At 38.1% G+C, this 20,484-nt stretch overlaps 1 protein-coding gene across 2 annotated transcripts in view; it reads left to right on the forward strand.

Moving 5' to 3' along the window:
* The first annotated feature begins 5,195 nt into the window (after nucleotides 1-5,195).
* Scamp (secretory carrier membrane protein) overlaps nucleotides 5,196-20,484 on the forward strand; it is a 260,179-nt gene continuing 244,890 nt past the window's right edge. Inside the window, exon 1 of one of the 2 annotated variants that reach the window (XM_067782316.1) lies at nucleotides 5,196-5,533. In XM_067782316.1, coding sequence (XP_067638417.1) covers nucleotides 5,288-5,533 — 246 coding nt within the window. In that variant the 5' untranslated portion in view covers nucleotides 5,196-5,287. The remainder of the gene's footprint in view (nucleotides 5,534-20,484) is intronic. The other variant, XM_067782314.1, reaches the window with a different exon arrangement.

Raw genomic sequence — 20,484 nt, forward strand, 5'->3', positions numbered from 1 at the left:
CAAGGTACTGCCAGCGATGGTTCTGAGGATTTTGTTACAGCTCTGAATTCTCGGAACAATTGCGGCTGCGTGCTCACCAAAATGTAGATCCTGATTAAACGTCACACCCAATATTTTGGGGTGTAGGGCAGTCGGTAGCGTAGTGCCATCGACGTGGATGTTCAAAATGGTCGACATTTGGTACGTCCATGTTGTAAATAAGGTCGCGGAAGATTTAGTCGGTGATAATGCCAGGTTTCGTGAGGCGAAAAAACTGGAGAGATCAGGGAGGTAGCCGTTTATTTTATTGCATAGCGCATCGATCCTGGGCCTGGCCTGTGGCCATTATTGTGCAGTCATCGGCGTAGGAAACGATTGTGACTCCTTCCGGTGGTGAAGGTAGCTTAGATATGTAGACATTAAACAAAAGTGGGGATAGGACACCACCCTGTGGCACCCCTTGTTTAATTCTCCTTGGTTTTGATGTTTTGTTTCTAAATTGCACCGATGTCTGCCGACCACCCAGATAATTTGCGGTCCACCTTTTAAGACATGGGAGAAGGGTAGACCCTTCCAGGTCTTGCAGTAACGAGCCATGGTTGACCGTATCAAAAGCTTTTGATAGGTCTAGCGCTGCGAGTACTGTTCTATGGTGGGGGTATTGATTTAAACCGCAATTTATCTGGCTGCTAATGGCATTTAGCGCGGTGGTAGTGCTATGGACTTTTCTGAAGCCATGCTGATGAGAGGCTAGCTGCAAATTTGCTTGGAAATAAGGGAGCAAAATGGCTTCAAGCGTCTTTGCTACTGGCGATAGGAGAGATATTGGACGATACGACTCACTTATGTTAGCTGGTTTCCCGGGCTTTAGTAGCGGGACCACCTTGGCCATTTTCCATTTCTCGGGTATGACAAAGGTGGAAAGAGACAGGTTGAAGACATGCGCTAAATATTTGAAACCCTCTTTCCCTAGGCTTTTAAGCATCGGCATGGCTATGCCGTCTGGGCCCACTGCTTTGGATGGTTTAGCGCGACCAATGGCGTCCTCAACCTCTTTAGCGGTGATGGTGATTGGTGACGCGCTAAATTTGTGTTTATGTGCGCGTCTATTGGCTCTCCGTCTATCTTTGTCGACCGTAGGATGCATTATATATTGTCGGCAGAAAGCGCTCGCGTGTTTTTTCGCATCCGACAGCACTCTGGCGCCAAAGGCGATGGAAACTTTGTCTTTGTGCTTAGTCAGATTCGATAGGGACTTTACGGTGGACCAAAGTTTACCCACACCGGTAGAGAGGTTACAACCTCTTAGGTGCTCATCCCATTTCCCCCGCTTGTGTTCGTCCACAAGCAATCTGATGCGTTGGTTTATATCCCTTATTTGGGGGTCGCCTGGATCAAGCTGTCTTATAAGGTCACGTTCTCTCGCTAAGTTTACGGCCTCCGCCGGGAAGTGGGCCCGATTTCGGGAATTCTCCCGGCGGGAATGAAACGTGCCAAGGCGGATTCAATGACATTACAAAAGGCACGCTCCCCTTGGAGGGCATCAGTCGGGATAGGGAGGGCAGCGAAGCGGTTGTCTGTAAAAGATTTATATTCTTCCCATTTTCCTTTTTTGAAGTTTATGAAAGTGCGTTTTTCGGTGGGCAGGTGGTCGGATGCCAATGTTAGCATCGGCTGCCAGTTGACGCAGTTTACGAGTACTGCGCTCACGATTGAGATATCTGGCGAACTGTGACAGCTTCCTACCATACGTGTGGGGCGTCTCCGTTTATTGTGCAGAACGTCGTTTCTTCTATTTGATCCGCCAACATCTCACCCCTACTGACCGCCCGCAAGTTTGAATGCCATAGATCGTGATGGGCATTGAAATCGCCTAAGATAATGCGATTGTTGCCAGTGAGTAAGGCTCTGATATTAGGGCGGTATCCACTGCGGCAACAGGTGGCAGGAGGGATGTAGGTGTTGATGATTACTAGGTTTGCATCGCCTGACCGGACAGATAGGCCTTGACGTTCTAAGACATTGTCCCTGCGGTCGATGCCAGGAACAAATATATAATATTGCACAGAGTGGTGTATGATAAACGCGAGGCCGCCTCCATTTCCGCTCTCGCGGTCTTTCCTGGACACATTAGTCCCAGAGCAGGTCTGCAATGCAGATCTTGCTGTGAGTTTAGTCTCTTGAATCGCAGCAATGCGGATGTTGTGCCGCTTCATGAAATCGACTATCTTCGTAATCTTCCCAGTTAGTCCACTACAGTTTAACTGCAGAATTCTGAAGTGCATAAGGCGAGACGCCGCCACTCTGGGGGTAAGTGACGGGTGACTACGCCTGGGTTGTGGAAGGCCAAGACGCAATTGCTATTGTGGCCCTGGGACTGCGCGTCCTTGGGCAAGCATTGGGGTACCCGGATGATTTGGGTTTGCGACCTGGCAACATGGCGTGATGAAACCCGTCGGGGGGTTGCCGTCGCGGAGACCAGAACATCTAGGAAAGTGGAACCACTCAAGGCAGGAGCTGCATTGGGCGGATTTCGCAAACCTATATATTCTGTTTTGGCAAACGGTGCAAACGGAGGTAGGGACTACGAGTCTGTTTCCCTTACCTACACGATTGCTGCCGGAAAAGAGGGGGGGGGGGGGGGAGAAGACGGGGGCAGGGGCTGATGCTCAGCATTGCTACCGACTCTACTACGAAGGTAGTAGTTATGAGTGGTAGCAGCTGTTTGAGTTGTTGGCGCCGTGGGGCGCGAGCAGCAGCGGGTACTTGTTGTGGCTTGCTGAGCAGCGGGGCTGCTGGAAGGTAATGGGGGCACTTAGGCGTATACTACGGGACGCCCTTGGTCGTGAACAGAAAGGAGCCACAAAAGATTTATAAAAGTTACGTGGACATCGGGTTTTGGGATCAAGCCCAGAAAAACCTGTCCGATGCAACCATCCTTTGCACGAGACACACTGAACAGAGTATGACCGTCCCAAAAAGATTCTTTTCGGGCAGATGCAGCAAAACCATTTATCAGGGCCGGGGTCAGGAGACGGACCCGGATTGGATTCGATGCCTTCCCGGAGTAAGAGAATATGGAGCAGTCCTGCTGCAAGGAGCTGCTGGGAGGATGATAATTTTTGGGAGGGACGCAACAAATTAAATGGGGTCACACTGAAATGACAGTCCTTGGTCGGGAAACATCCCGAGTCGCTCCCGTACATAGAACCGACTGCCTTGGGAAGCGTACTTCACCACTTCATGGATTATTTTGGAAACCATTGAGCATTTGCGCCTCAAGTACCAGAGAAATATCGGATTGCACTTGTCGAAACCGTTTTTGACCAACCTGTAGCTTCCTGTTGCAGTACAATTGCGTGAAATAATTTCACTCAGTGAGTTCACAAAGTTTCTTCCTTTTTGTATTTAAATTACACTGTATACCTACCATCTGCCCAAATTTTACTTCCTATTTGTGCCCAAATATTATTTTTGCGCTGCATATTCATATAGTGTTCATTCTTTACGTCATAAAGGGCAGGGAAATTGCTTATTTGCAAAATTAACTGCTCTTCGTCAACCGACATATTTATAAATAAATATTTGAAAAAGTCGTAGAAGTGCCGCGAGGTAATGCACACCTAGCGACAGTCGACCGACACGACCCGACACGACGCGGCATTTTTGCCTAGTTGGTCAACTTGGTCGTGTCATGTCCGGGCGTGTCGGACAACTATCGCTAAGTGTGCATGGTTTCATAAGAATACATGCAAAGAATATTTTGTCGGAACGTGTTGTGCTGGTGTCTGTACATGTCAGGTCGTATAATGTGCATGAACCTTTCCTGTACATACTCAGAAACACAAATCAAAAGACAAGATTGCGCATTTAAACATTAGTTCAGCTGTGTTTTATGGGCAACTTTTACGTCATTTTCCTTTAGCTCTTGTTTTTTCTCAAGCTGTCAAGCGTGACGTCGATGCACACAACGAAGCAATTTTGAACTCGTGAATGCGCAATCTTCTGTTTGTGACTTGTGCTCAGAAAAGCATGATGGAATCATAGAAGGTGGCGCATGGCACATGTAAACATTTCAGGTGTTTTATGGGAAATTATTACGTAATTTTTATTCAGCTTCTGTTTTTCTCTCTTTCTTTCAATCGCTTAAGTAGGCAACTGTGACGTAGATGCGCAGAACGAAGGAATTTGAATTCGTGAATGCCCAGTCTTGGTAGGTTATTTGTGTCAAGACACAAATCACACAAACAAGATTGTGCGCATGTAAACAAAAGATCAGCTGTTTTTATGGGCAATTTTTTCGTCATTTTCCTTTAGCTCCTCTTTTTTTCTCTCTTTCTTTCATTCGCTCAGAACGAATCAATTTTGAACTCGTCAATGCGTATAGGCCGAATTAATTGTGACTTATAACCATAAAGCCATAACCAGATAAAACAGCTGATCGAATCTACCTTATGGAAATCAATGTAATCGATTAATGGTGCCATACCATAACGCTAACTCGTTTACATTGAGTACCTTAAAGCCGGAGTCATTGGTGCCGTATGTCGTATCGCTGTATCCGTATCCCTAACGTAATCAGCTGTTTATCGTTACGACGGTAAACCAAAACCCAATTGGTTGGCTACGATACGGTTACGACCTTAGCGGCACCAATAATCGATTGCATTGATTCTCATAAGGTTGGTCGAATCAGCTGTTAAAAGGTTACCGATACGGTTACCGATAAAGCACCAATGTCTCCAGCTTAAGGTAGGTTCCATCAGCTGTTTTATCTGGTTATGAATAAATAAATAAATGTAAGGCGCGATAACCTCCGAAGAGATCTAAGGCCGAGCTTCTCTTCCAATTTGCGTCGTGCTCCTCTTGATTTTTCCCTACAAATTGGCCGGACGGGACCTACATGTTTTATGCCGACTCCGAACGGCATCTGCAAGACAGATGAATTTTCACTGAGAGCTTTTCATGGCAGAAATACAATCGGAGCGCTTGCCAGACACTGCCGAGGGGCGACCCCGCTTAGAAAAATTTTCTTCTAATTGAAAAATCTTATTTCTAAAATTTTGATGTTGCTTTGCCCGGGAGTTGAACCCAGGGCATACGGTGTGATAGGCGGAGCACGCTACCATCACACCACGGTGGCCGCCGTTATAAGTCACCATTAATTCGCTCTTAATCTTCATTCTGTTTTGTGGTGTCAGAAAATTGATTGATATCGGGTCAATAGTATCGATACCTAATTGTATCATTTCATCCCTATATGTAATTAGAATAAAGAAAATAGCATAAACGAGCGCAGCTTCTTAAAATGTCTGGCTTCGACGATCCTTTTGGAGAAAATCCGTTTGCAGATCCTGCTATACAACAGGCAACAAGAGTAACACCTAACATGAACCAATCCCTCGAAGATTACAATCCCTTTGAGCAGGAAAATAAACCGCAGCTGAAATTAAATGCTGGAACCACGGCCGCGGTGGTGCAACCATTGTCGCAGAACGCAGCCACCGTCACTGCTCAGAGTACAACCATTCTAATAACCACTGAAGAATTGCAGGTAACTTTAACTCAATACAAATTCTGGTAATTCTATACGACAGCATGACACTGCTAATACGCGTCCAAAAAATTGTGACGCGTCCAAAACGATGCGTCTTGACATCAGTATTAATACGAAACTGGAAAAGAAAAATTTGGGGTAATAGTCTAGTTGAGGGGTCGACTGCTAATACGCTACCAAAAATATCGAGAGTGGTGTCAAACGACGCGTCTTGACATCAGTGTTAATAATCCGAAGGCGCAAAATAAAAATATAAACTCGTTCAAAAGATGTTAACGAAAAACCAAAAAGAGACCCTCGGGTACCTCCGAAACCGGGGGTCGGATCCATAGTATTTTTGCGTGGGTGCCGCCACGGTGATGCACAATTTTTTTTGGGGAAACAAACACAACAACAACCACATGAAAATACCAACTTCAACTGCAAATATTTCCGGACAGAGATAAAAGTTTTCTTTTCCGCCTTCGGATTGTTGTTCTCGAGATGGTAATAGTCTAGTTGAGGGGTCGACTGCTAATACGCTACCAAAAATATCGAGTGTGGTGTCAAAAGACGCGTATCAATCTCGAGAACAATAATTCGAAGCCGGAAAAGAAAAATTTTATCCCTGTCCGGAGATATTTGCAGTTGAAGTTGGCGATTTCCATGTGGTTGTTGTTGTGTTCATACCCACAAAAAAAATTGTGGATCACCGTTGCGGTAGCCACGGTTATACCACACACCCGGACTTGGCATGGAGTAGCCCAGGGTTGTTTTTTATAAGCGCGGCCGAAGGCCGCCAACGCAGAAAGGTGTACTGCGCAAAAATACTATGGATCCGACCCCCGGTTTCGGAGGTACCCGTGGGTCTTTTTTCGGTTTTTCGTTAATATCTTTTGAACGCGTTAAAATTTTTATTTTCCACCATCGGATTATTAATACTGATGTCAAGACGGGTCGTTTGACACCTCTCGATATTTTTGGTAGCGTATTAGCAGTCGATCCCTCAACTAGACTAACCCTCGAGATTAATACGCGTCTTGACAGCTCTCTCGATATTTTTTGACGCGTATTAGCAGCCGACCCCTCAACTAAACTATTACCAAAAATTTTATATATGTCCGGAAATATTTGCAGTTGAAGTTGGCGATTTCCATGTGGTTGTTGTTGTGTTTTTACCCACCAAAAAAATTGTGCATCACCGTGGCGGTAGCCACGGTTACACCACACACCCGAACTTGGCATGGCGTAGCCCAGGGTTATTTTTTATAAGCGCGGCCAAAGGCCGCCAACTCAGAAAGGTGTTCTGGGCAAAAATACTATGGATCCGACCCCCGGTTTCGGAGGTACCCGCAAGTCTTTTTTCGGTTTTTCGTAAATTTTTTTTGAACGAGTTAATATTTTTATTTTCCGCCTTCGGATTATTAATACTGATGACAATACGCGTCGTTTGACACCTCGGTATTTTTGGTAGCGTATTAGCAATCGAACCCTCAACTAGACTATTACCTAAAAACAACCCTGGGCTACGCCATGCCAAATCCGGGTGTGTGGTATAACCGTGCCTACCGCCACGGTGATGCACAATTTTTTTTGTGGGTGCGACCACAACAAAAACCACATGAAAATCGCCAACTTCAACTGCAAATATCTTCGGCCATAGATAAAATTTTTCTTTTCCGCTTCTCGAGATTAATACGCGTCTTTTGACACCTCTCTCGATATTTTTGGTAGCGTATTAGCAGTCTACCCCTCAACTAGATTATTACCAAATTTGGTAATTGTGCAGTTTATGGTACCCACCGAAATTGGGGCCTTTTTTTCGAGTGAGATATCAAACGCCGCGTATTCACGTCTAGATTAAGAATTCGAAAGCTGAAGTTAACTTTTTTTTTACCCATTTAAAAGTTATGCGCGATAATCTGGTTCGTCTTTTACTAATTGTTCCCGCATATTTACAATCTTGTAAACTCTCCTTACCAGGTGGATGTCTATCCGCGTTAGGTTGCCGTCTTTGGGTACTTGCCGTGGAGGGCGCCGCCTCCAGATCGATGCTCTCCTGTAGGTTATGGTGAAGAAAGGGGCGGTCTTCTCCGCCGGGCACTCACTTGTACCAAAATAAAGAAACTTCCTTTTAATTTGATTGTAAACACGTTTATTTAATTTTATATTGAATAAGTACGTCCGAACACTGTGTGGCTAATTTTTAATAATCTGATCTGAAAACGTTCGTGTGCGATTCGTCAAAAAATGTATATATGTATATATCGTTTTTATTGCGTGACGTGGGCCGTAGCTCTATTTGACAGGCGCGGGCAGTTAGCAACGCGCATGTCAAATACAGCTAAAGCTCCACGCACATAAACTACATTATAACTAATGATTATTTTCCTTATATCACCCTTTTTGGGGAAAAGAAGAATTGACAAAGTGATCAATTTTGTCACATTCTTCTTTGGCCAAAAACTTATAAAAATTGTTGCGAACAAAGGAATATATATTTATATTAAGGTGTACCTCCCCTTTTTAATTCGTTGGTTCGGAACCATTTTTATGACTGATTATTACAAACGAACTTAGAAGTAAAAATACTCAAATTTTATTTACATTCATGTTTGTTTTGTTTGAATTTTCTTTTGTAAATAGTTACATTGTAATATATATTAGATTTGTTAAAGTTTTACATTTTTAGTCTTTGCTGTTTTGAAATATGTTTTTTGAATATACAAAATTTTGTGCTTTTTTTTTTGTTGTTTTTTTGTTTTAACAATTTTTTTTAAATTCTAGTAAGAAAATTTTGGATTTATTTTTCAATGGAATTTAAGGTTTTATCAAGGTATTAAAGTAATGTTAATTTACTTTACTAAGGCGGTTTTTATTACCACTTTTTCTTTGTTCTTGACTTCATCGAAAATAGTTACGTTAGGTTCGTTAATTTTAGTAATGATGAACGGACCTTGATAAATATTTTCGTGTTTATGATGTGGTTCTTTTTGTAAAAGTACATTTTTACAATTAAAGGTCGTGCCGTTTTATCGTACAGATTTTTACTTTGTAATTTATTTTTATACTCAGTTGAGCAGAGCTGACAGAGTATATTAACTTTGATTGGATAACGGTTGGTTGTACAGGTATAAAGGAATCGAGATAGATATAGACTTCCATATATCAAAATCATCAGTATCGAAAAAAAATTTGATTGAGCCATGTCCGTCCGTCCGTCTGTCCGTTAACACGATAACTTGAGTAAATTTTGAGGTATCTTGATGAAATTTGGTATGTAGATTCCTGGGCACTCATCTCAGATCGCTATTTAAAATGAACGATATCGGACTATAACCACGCCCACTTTTTCGATATCGAAAATTTCGAAAAAGCGAAAAAATGCGATAATTCATTGCCAAAGGCGGTACAAGCGATGAAACTTGGTAGATGGGTTGACGTTATTACGCAGAATAGAAAATTAGTAAGATTTTGGACAATGGGCGTGGCACCCCCACTTTTACAAGAAGGTAATTTAAAAGTTTTGCAAGCTGTAATTTGGCAGTCGTTGAAGATATCATGATGAAATTTAGCAGGAACGCTACTACTATTACTATATATGTGCTAAATAAAAATTAGCAAAATTGAATGAAGAACACGCCCACTTTTTAAAAAAATTTTTTTTTTAATTTAAATTTTAACAAAAAATTTAATATCTTTACTGTATATAAGTAAATTAAGTCAAAATTCAACTCCTGTAATGATATGATGCAACAAAATACAAAAATAAAAGAAAATTTCAAAATGGGCGTGGCTCCGCCCATTTTCATTTAGTTTGTCTAGAATACTTTTAATGCCATAAGTCGAACAAAAATTTACCAATCCTTCTCAAATTTGGTAGGGGCATAGATTCTATGACGGTAACTGTTCTCTGTGAAAATGGGCGAAATGGGGTGGAAGCCACGCCCAGTTTTTATACACAGTCCACCGTCTGTCCTTCCGCTCGGCCGTTAACACAATAACTTGAGCAAAAACCGATATATATTAACTAAACTTAGCCCACCTACTTATATGAACTCACTTTATCTTGCTAGAAAAAATGGCCGAAATCCGACCGTAACCACGCCCACTTTATCGATATCGAAAATTACGAAAAATGAAAAAAATGCCATAATTCTATACCAAATACGAAAAAAGGGAAGAAACATGGTAACTGGATTGGTTTATTGACGCAAAATATGGAATCTTGGCAGGAATACTGTTAGTGGTATTGCATATATAAATAAATTAGCAGTACCCGACAGATGATTTTCTGGATCACCTGGTCCACATTTTGGTCGATATCGCGAGAACGCCTTCACATATACATCTAAGTGCCACTCGCTTTTAAAACCCTCATTAATACCTTTAATTTGATATCCATATCGTACAAACACATTCTAGAGTCACCTCTGGCCCACCCTAATGGCGATATCTCGAAAAGGTGTCCACCTATAGACCTAATACCCACTCCCTCTTAAAATGCTCAGTAACACCTTTCGTTTGATACCCATATCATACAAACATTCTAGAGTCACCCCTGGCCCACCCTAATGGCGATATCTCGAAAAGGCGTCCACCTATAGACCTATTGCCCACTCCCTCTTAAAATGCTCAGTAACACCTTTCGTTTGATACCCATATCGTACAAACATTCTAGAGTCACCCCTGGCCCACCCTAATGCCGATATCTCGAAAAGGCGTCCACCTATAGACCTAATGCCCACTCCCTCTTAAAATGCTCAGTAACACCTTTCGTTTGATACCCATATCGTACAAACATTCTAGAGTCACCCTTGGTCCACCTTTATGGCGATATCTCGAAAAGGCGTCCACCTATAGAACTAAGGATTACTCCCTTTTAAAATACTCATTACCACCTTTCATTTGATACCCATATCGTACAAACACATTCTAGAGTCACCCTGGCCCACCCTAATGGCGATATCTCGAAAAGGCGTCCACCTATAGACCTAATGCCCACTCCCTCTTAAAATTCTCAGTAACACCTTTCGTTTGATACCCATATCGTACAAACATTCTAGAGTCACCCCTGGCCCACCTTAATGGCGATATCTCGAAAAGGCGTCCACCGAAAGACCTAAGGCCCACTCCCTCTTAAAATGCTCAGTAACACCTTTCGTTTGATACCCATATCGTACAAACGCATTCTAGAGTCACCCTGGCCCACCCTAATGGCGATATCTCGAAAAGGCGTCCACCTATAGAACCAAGGATTACTCCCTTTTAAAATACTCATTTCCACCTTTCATTTGATACCCATATCGTACAAACACATTCTAGAGTCACCCTGGCCCACCCTAATGGCGATATCTCGAAAAGGCGTCCACCTATAGACCTAATGCCCACTCCCTCTTAAAATTCTCAGTAACACCCTTCGTTTGATACCCATATCGTACAAACATTCTAGAGTCACCCTGGCCCACCCTAATAGCGATATCTCGAAAAGGCGTCCACCTATAGACCTAATGCCCACTCCCTCTTAAAATGCTCAGTAACACCTCTCGTTTGATATCCATATCGTACAAACACATTCTAGAGTCACCCCTGGTCCACCTTAATGGCGATATCTCGAAAAGGCGTCCACCGATAGAACTAAGGCCCACTCCCTCTTAAAATGCTCAGTAACACCTTTCATTTGATACCCATATCGTACAAACAAATTCTAGAGTCAGCCCTGGTCCACCTTTATGGCGATATCCCTAAATGGCGTCCATCCATAGAACTATGGCCTACTCTCTCTTAAAATACTCTTTAATACCTTCCATTTGATACACATGTCATACAACCACATTCCAGGGTTACCCTAGGTTCATTTTCCTACATGGTGATTTTCCTTATTTTGTCTCCATAGCTCTCAACTGAGTATGTAATGTTCGGTTACACCCGAACTTAGCTTTCCTTACTTGTTATTAATTAGATTTTGTGCCATTTTGTGCATTTTCTGCATTTTCTGCATCCTAAACTTAACTTCTTTGGCATAGTTCTCCACATTATAAATTGGGTCAATTGTTTCTTTTGTCAGTTCATCAGGCAAAGTTGCCCTTTTCCCAAAAACTAGCTCGAAAGGCGAAAATTGATTGTCGAAAACTGTGCTACTCGTAGTATTGTGTAGGAAAGTAAAGTATTTTAAATAAACATCCCAATCAGAAAAAGTATCTTTTAAATATGCACGTAAGTATTCATTAAAAACTCTATGATTACGTTCAATCGTGCCAACCGTTTCATGATGGTATGCAGTTGAAAAATTATGTTGAATATTTAAAAGCCTTGTTAAGTCTTCGAATAATTCATTTTTAAATTCAGTACCTAAATCTGACTTTATGGCATTCATTGTCCCTTTTGTTAAAATGCATCCTTCAAAAATAGCTGAAGCGATTGTTTTTGCCGATTTGTCTGGTACAGCGACTGTTACCAGGTATTTAGTCATGTCGCAAATCATGGTAAGTGCGAACTTGTTACCATATTTGGACTCAGGTAGGGGTCCTATTGTGTCAATTACTAGTATATCAAATGGTTTACAAGGAGTTGGTGTTAAAACAAGTTTTTCTTTTGTTTTAGGTTTAACCTTGTTTAAAAGACAATCTTTACAATTTGTGATATATTTCGATATATCACGAGTCATGTTCTTCCAATAAAATTTTGTTCGCAATTTTGCGTAAAGTCTTTTCATTCCGCAATGTCCGCCGGAAATGGGATCATTATGGTAAATTTCCATAAGTTTTAATTTTGTATCTTCATCTGTTACTGTCTCCACTGGATCTGTTAGTATAATTTCTAAAGATTTTAAAATTTTATTTCCAATATTTTTGAAATTTGTAATAGTGTAATGTTCGAACATAATATCGTTTTTAGGCCATTCAATCTGCTTAATCTTGCGTTTGCCGGCTTCTGATTCAAGCCTCGAAAGTAATTTCTCTAAAGTCATTATTTCGTTAACAAGCTCAAAACTAAGTAACTCGAGTTTCTTATGTTCAATATGCGCAAAAATTCTTAAATTTGTTGTTGTTGTTGTTGTTGTTGTAGCAATGCTCGCCCCACCTAATAGCCGCGACCGATCACAAATTGTCATCAATATCCTCTAACGGGAGTCCAAGGAAACTTGCCGTTTCAACAGGGGTGGACCATAAGGAAAGGGGTGTTAGAGGCGTTGGTTCCACATTACAATTAAAGAGATGGTTGGTGTCATGTGGGGACACATTGCAAGCAGGGCATATATTTTGTATGTCGGGGTTGATTCTGGATAGGTAAGCGTTTAACCTGTTACAGTATCCAGAACGAAGTTGAGCAAGAGTGACACGCGTTTCCCTGGGGAGTATGCGTTCCTCTTCTGCGAGTTCTGGATATTTTTCTTCAAGTACTGGTATAACCGCACTGCGTTACGCGCTTTACGCAACAAAATGCACCCCTGAGTGCAAGTGGCATCGCCGTCAGCTGTTGCTGAAAAGCAATGCCAATTGCACTCAGCAGTGGCAATGGCATTCAGCGATATAGCGAAAAATGAAATTAAGTTCGTGGCTGTGAAGAAAGAGTGTGGTCGTGCAAGAAAACAACGTGTGAAATTAAACGTAAAGACTATAACCTAAAAATAAGAATACATTTCTTTGAAAATTAGTTTAACTAAAGGTGAACAAACTATACATACTAAGATTAAAGAAAATACTACACAAATTGAATACAAAAACTAAATAAAGCAACTTAAATATAAATTCAAACAAATTTTGTACATTTATTGTTGGGTGAGTGTGTGTGGGCAGAACATTTTCATGGTGTCCAAAATGGACATCTTAAATGGCGACCGTGGGCCGAAGGCCTGCAAGTGCGGCGAGTGGCCATTCAAGCCTCCGAACAGGCACTAATTAAAGTGCAAAAATCAAAAAAATTAAATATTAACAAAATTACAACATATACACAAAAAATCAAAAAGAAAAACTTAAAATCTTAAAAAATTTAAATCGTAACTTAAAATTCAAAAATTTAATTAAAAATGAACTAAACAAATACAGTTTTTCCTAAAGAATTACAATTTAATTTACATAAAATTTAAAAATCTACAAAAAAAAAAAAAACCATAAAAATCAAAAAACAAAAAAAAATACAAAACTTACAAAAACCCTACAAAAAAATATAAAAATGCAAAAATCTTACAAAAAAATTTAAAAACGAAAAACTACACAAAAAAAATGTTCTTTAAAAACTATAAAAACACTTACAAAAATATATAAAACTCTCAAAAAAAATGCAAAAGTTACAAAAAATGCATACATACATATGACAATCATGGGTTGGGGCTGTACCAAAAACCCAATACGCAAAATAACGGAGCATCAGACCATATTTCAATTGTACAAAAACACGCCACGACAAGTATAACGGCGTAAATAACACCACAAAACTACAAGTATAACATGATACATAAAACAACAAGTATGCTAACCAACGACTTATAAAGCGGCAGAAGAAAACCAGCAGCAGAGGCAAACCCTAGGAGCAGCAGCTGAATTCGGTCAGCAATTCGGAAGCGAAGCAGCGTTAATAGCAGCAGCATAAAGCAGTATCATTCGGCAAAAATATGTATGTATGTATAACTTTTTGGAATTTGTAACTTTAAATTTTAAAATTTAATTAAAAATGAACTACACCTATATCGAATTTATTAAACTTTTATAACTAAAATTTCGCATTTTCTACTTGCGACCATTCAAAATAATCATTTCAAATTGCATACATATTTCAGTAACTGCCATATTAATTACATACTAAAATTTACGACTTTTTTTACCTTTTATACATAAACTACAACAAATACATTAAATATTCTTGTGAATATGAATAATATATTGCTAAATAGATAGAACATTTGAGGAGCTTCAAATCAAGCCCATAAGTGTACATACAAATATTTTTTTCGGAATTTTGACATAATCTTATTCTCATGCGAATATCTAATTTTGAGAATTGTGAGACTAGCCTACCTAAGATGGTCAGCAAACATTGTGTTTTTCACCAGATCAATACTTTTTGCAAATTTTTTCTAACTTCACAAAATTTTTTTTGTCGATTGCATTTATCGTGTTTTGATATGAAGCCCCTGATATATAAATCAGAGGTGAAAAATTTAATTTTTGAGTAATCTTACATACTTAAGAAATATGGGATTTTTTTTTGGACATAAACAAAATAAAACCGTAAACAAACATACATAATTTTTTTTTGCGTAAACGGTGGTTCCGTAATTAACCAAAAAGATTTTTTTTTTGCGTAAACGGTGGTTCCGTACAAAACCAATGACATTTTTTTAATCCCGGTGCGTCCGAGGATATTCGTAATACAAATTTTGAAAAGATGCGGTGCGCCCGTATCTATAAAAATAAAACCATACAATTTTAATAAAAACGGTGCGTCCGTTATTACACAAACACATTGAAATCTTTTTAATAAAGCGGTGCGTCCGTTATCAACAGCCAAGTCCTTTTATCAAATTAAAATATTTTCCTTTAAAAGCAATTTAAATTAAATTACTTCAATATACATTCAATTTATTATTAAATATTCAGTCTTTCATTAAATTGCCGGATAATTCTTTCAATTTCACATCAACATTCAATTCAATTTCAATTTCTGTTAAATTTTCGTAAGCAATTTCTACAAATTCGACTCTAATTAGTTTAAATATTTCTTCTTTGCTTCCTACTACATATGTTCCTTAGAAATCAAAAAGTGGTTCCTAGAATTTCAGAACAAAACTCAGATTCCGACAATTCCGAAAATTCCAAAAATTCAGATTCCAATTCCAAAAATTTTAATTCCGAAAGTTCCGATTCCGAAAATCTCAATTTTAAAAGCCCAGTTTCCGAAGGCTCAACCACATATTCGCCCAATACAATCAAAAACCTTGTTGTTAGACTTTCTTTGTCCGGAGAATTTCACGGATTTGAGGAATTGCCCGAAACAAGTATTTCAAATCCTCCTAATTCCGATACAAATATGGCGACTCCTGAAGAAAAAAGAACGTTTATCGGCATATGTGCTGGTATTATGCGTGAAAACTATAGCGGTGAGCCCCTAGGTCTCGAATCTTTCATTACTAAAATTGAGTTAATCGAACAATTTGTCGACGAAAATTTAACTAGCATTTGTATTTCATATATTAAATCCAAACTCGATGGTAAAGCTCGAGAAGCGATACCAACTCAAGTACTTTCAGTTAACGATATAAAAATAGCACTACGTAACCGTATAAAACCCGACAACTCCAAAGTTGTGGCCGGAAAATTTGCAGCTTTGCAAGTTAATAATAATAATTACACCGATTTTGCAAAACGCGTTGAGGAATTGTCTGATGCTTTAGAGCGTTCGCTCATTATCGAAGGGATTACTCAGACCAAAGCCCGTGAAATGGCCATCGAGCAAACAGTTAACGTTTGCCGATTGAACGCAAAAACCAGTTTAGTAAAATCAATCCTTGCTTCAACCAATTTTTCTGATTCCAAGGACGTAGTAGCCAAACTGATTGTAGAGCAATCAAATGAAATAAAAGAACGTCAAGTTTTGGCATTTAGAGCGCGGAACAATAACAATTTTAGAAATTTTCAAAGTAATAACCGAGGTCGAAATTTCCAAAATCAAAATCGTAACTTTAACAATTATAGACAAAATAGACCATCCTTTAGTAACAGTAACTATGGCAACAACTTCAATCGCGGCAATCAAAGGCAAAATTTCCGTTCCAGCGGCGGAAATAGGAATCAGCCTAACAATAATAATAATAGCAACAATAGTCGTACTAGCAATAATAGCAGCTCTAACACATCCAATAATAGAGCTAGAAATGCAAGCGTTCGGGCTTTAAACAGGGAAGCCCCTCAGGAGCGAACACTGAGGGAGGACGAGACAAATTACTAACTGATTCAGCTCACAATTTTTCTTCAAAAAACGTTTATTGTCTTAACTTAAATTATTCCGATTTTATACAAATAAATATTACTGGCTCTAACAAATTTTGTACATTTCTAGTCGATACACAAGCCGACATTTCGTTAATTAAAATTTCCTCTCCTAATAAAAATTTGTCAATTAACAACAATGATACAATTAATATTACTGGAGTAACTACAGATACAGTTTCTACATTAGGTACTTTTACAACTAACTTACACTTTTCAAATTTTTATATCAAACATACGTTGCATGTGGTAGACAATGATTTCAACATTCCATCAGATGGAATACTTGGTAAGGATTTCCTAAAAACAAATAAATGCGATATCAGCTATGCAACAAATTGCATTTCCTTCTGGATAGGCAATGAAAAGATCGCACTTCCCATCCATCACGGAATGGAAAGCGATACATTTGTTATTCCACCTCGTTGCGAAGTTTATAGAATTTTCGCTTTAAAAAAAGACTCAGAACCACTTTTCGTGGATTCTCAAGAGATTTCCGACGGTGTTTTCACAGCGAAATGTATAGTTGATACTAGTAATCCGATCATTAAAGTAATAAACACCACAAATAGCGTAAAATACGTAAACAACCACAACATTCAAACCGAAAAACTTTCTAATTATCACGTTTATAAAATTAATAATCCAGTAAAGCAAGATAGTCGTATTAAAGAACTTAAAAGCATTTTAGAAAAACAAATACCTAATTATGCTGAAAACAAACTTATTAACTTATGTTTACAATATTCCGATATTTTTGCGCTAGACAATGATAAGATGACAATCAACAATTTTTATGAACAAAAACTAAGACTAAACGATACGACGCCAGTATACATTAAAAATTACCGCCTACCGTATTCTCAACGTGAAGAAATCAATAAACAAGTTAATAAATTATTGGAAAACGATCTGATTGAAAATAGTTGTTCAAATTATAATAGTCCCTTGATTTTGGTACCGAAAAAAGACCTAAATGGCCAAAAATCGTATAGAATGTGCGTTGACTTTAGGGCTGTAAATAAAAAGTTAATTGCCGATAAATTTCCTTTGGCACGTGTAGACGATATTTTAGATAACCTTGGCCGTGCGAAATTCTTTTCTACATTAGATCTTTTTTCGGGTTTTCACCAAATCCCACTTCACAAAGATTCAAGAGACATAACATCTTTTAGTACTGACCGCGGAGCTTTTCGATGGAAGGTTTTACCATTTGGTCTTAACGTAGCTCCAAATTCATTTTCAAGAATGATGTCAATTGCATTTTCTGGTATTTCACCCAACCAAGCCTTTATGTATGTAGACGATATAATAGTAATCGGATGTAGCGAAGCACATCATCTCAATAATCTAAAAAAAGTTTTCGAAACCTGTAGGAAGTTCAACTTGCGACTTAACCCAAAAAAGTGTAATTTTCTTAGACCTGAAGTAACTTTCTTAGGGCATAAATGCTCAGCAAATGGTTTGCTACCAGACGATTCAAAAATTGAAGCAATTAAAAGGTATCCTAAGCCACGCGATAAAGATGCTGTCCGAAGATTCGTGGCATTTGCAAATTATTATAGGAGATTTATCCCAAATTTCGCTTCTATAGCAGCTCCACTGAATCGTTTGAGTAGAAAGAAGGTTGAATTTAATTGGGATACGGCATGTGAGTTAGCTTTCGAAAAACTAAGAAAAAGTCTGATTTCTCCAAAACTTTTACAATATCCAGATTTCACCAAAGAATTTTTAATTACGGTTGATGCTTCAAAATTAGGGTGTGGTGCGATACTGAGTCAAAATCATAACGGTAACGACTTGCCAATTTGTTTTGCTTCAAAATCCTTTAGCAAATCAGAACAAAATAAAGCAATAATAGAATTAGAACTTTTGGCAATATATTTTGCAATAAAGCAATTTCGTCCATATATTTATGGCACTCACTTCAAAGTTAAATCAGATCATCGTCCACTAGTTTATCTATTTAATATGAAAGATCCGTCGTCGAAACTTTCCAGAATACGTTTGGAACTGTCCGAATATAATTTTACCATAGAATATATTAAAGGAAAATCTAACGTAGGTGCAGACGCATTATCGCGAATTTCAATCCAAGAACTAAAAAATTCCAATAATCAAATTTTAGCGGTACAGACGAGGTCTATGACGAAACGTCACGAACAATTACAACAATCGGCTGAAGACGTAAACGAAGATAATGTCAAATTACAGGTAGTCGACAAGTTTTCATATAATTTTTCCAAGAAAATCCATAGGATAAAAAGCCAAATATGTCATGACAACGATAATGATAAAATCAATTTAAAAATATATGCGCATTTAAAACATAAAAAACTCGAGTTACTTAATATTGTGTGTACTAACAAAATAATGCAATTAGATGAATTACTTTTGAAGCTTGAAAAAGAAGCTGGTAAACACAACGTTAAGAAAGTAGAATGGCAAAAAGATGATCAAATATTTAAATATTTTTCTATTTCAAATTTTAAAAACACAGGAAATTCAATTTTAAAAAATTTAAAAATACTATTAATAGAACCTGTTGAAACAGTTACAGACAACGACAAGAAACTTAAATTAATGGAAATTTACCACAATGACCCGATATCAGGAGGTCACTGCGGAAATAAAAAGCTTTACGCAAAAATACGTACGAAATATTATTGGAAAGGTATGACCCGTGATATTGCCACATACGTCAAAAATTGCAAAAAATGCCTTTTGAATAAAGTCAAGCCAAAAACCAAAGAAAATTTAGTGCTTACACCAACACCCTGCAAACCTTTCGATGTCGTAGTTGTAGATACAATAGGACCTTTGCCTGAGTCGAATAATGGGAATAGGTTCGCGGTTACCATTATGTGCGACTTTAGCAAATACCTTGTTACCATATCAGTCCCTGATAAGACAGCAAAAACAATTGCAACAGCCATTTTTGAAAGCTTCATCCTCATTTATGGCATAATGAAATCAATTAAAACCGATTTAGGAACCGAATATAAAAACGAAATTTTCTCTGAATTAACCAAACTCCTAAAAATCGAACATAATTTTTCTACAGCTTACCATCATGAAACCCTAGGTACAATTGAAAGAAATCATCGGGTGTTTAATGAATATTTACGAGCTTTTTTAAATGATAACTTCCCCGAACGGGACGTTTATTTGAAATATTTTACATTTTTGCATAATACAACTCCTAGTACAGTTTTTGATAATGGATTCACTCCATACGAATTAGTATTCGGTAGAAATGTTACCTTACCAAATGAAGTTCAAAAGGAACAAATCGATCCAATTTACGATGTTGAAAGTTATGCAAAAGAAGTAAAATATAGACTACAAAAAACGCATAAATTAGCAAAAGATTTAATTAATAAACATAAAATTAAAAATAAAGATCTTTATGATAAGAGGGCGCGTCCGTTAGCTATTAATATAAACGATAAGGTAGTAATACAAAAAGAACCTAGAAATAAGCATGAAAGCATTTACCAAGGACCATATATAGTCACAAAAATTGATGGAGTTAATGTTACGGTTTTTGATGAAGTAAATAAAAAGGAAAAAACCGTTCACAAAAACCGAATCAATAAGGTTAACTGAATTTTTTCTCATACAAATTTACAAACTAGCTTGTAACTAATTGTAAATTTTCATTACTTTGTTATTAAAGCATGAAATATCAAATTAAAATTTATATTAATATTAATATACAAAAAAAAAAAAAATTTTTTCAATTTGCATGTAAATAAAACCAAAAATTAATATGCCCGCATTATTTGTAATAAATATATAATACATTAATTTAGTGCAATAGAAATTAGAAAACAAATTACATGTAAGTAATTAAATTAATATTAACTTAATTTCATATGTGAAAGGAAAAAAATTGTTCCGATTGAACGAATGAGAAAAAAGGGGAGGAACACCCTAATATCATACATTCATTCAACCAAAACAATTTGAAAGTCAGAG

The sequence above is a fragment of the Eurosta solidaginis genome, chromosome 4, assembly GCF_040869045.1.
Source record: "Eurosta solidaginis isolate ZX-2024a chromosome 4, ASM4086904v1, whole genome shotgun sequence".
Taxonomy (NCBI): domain Eukaryota; kingdom Metazoa; phylum Arthropoda; class Insecta; order Diptera; family Tephritidae; genus Eurosta; species Eurosta solidaginis.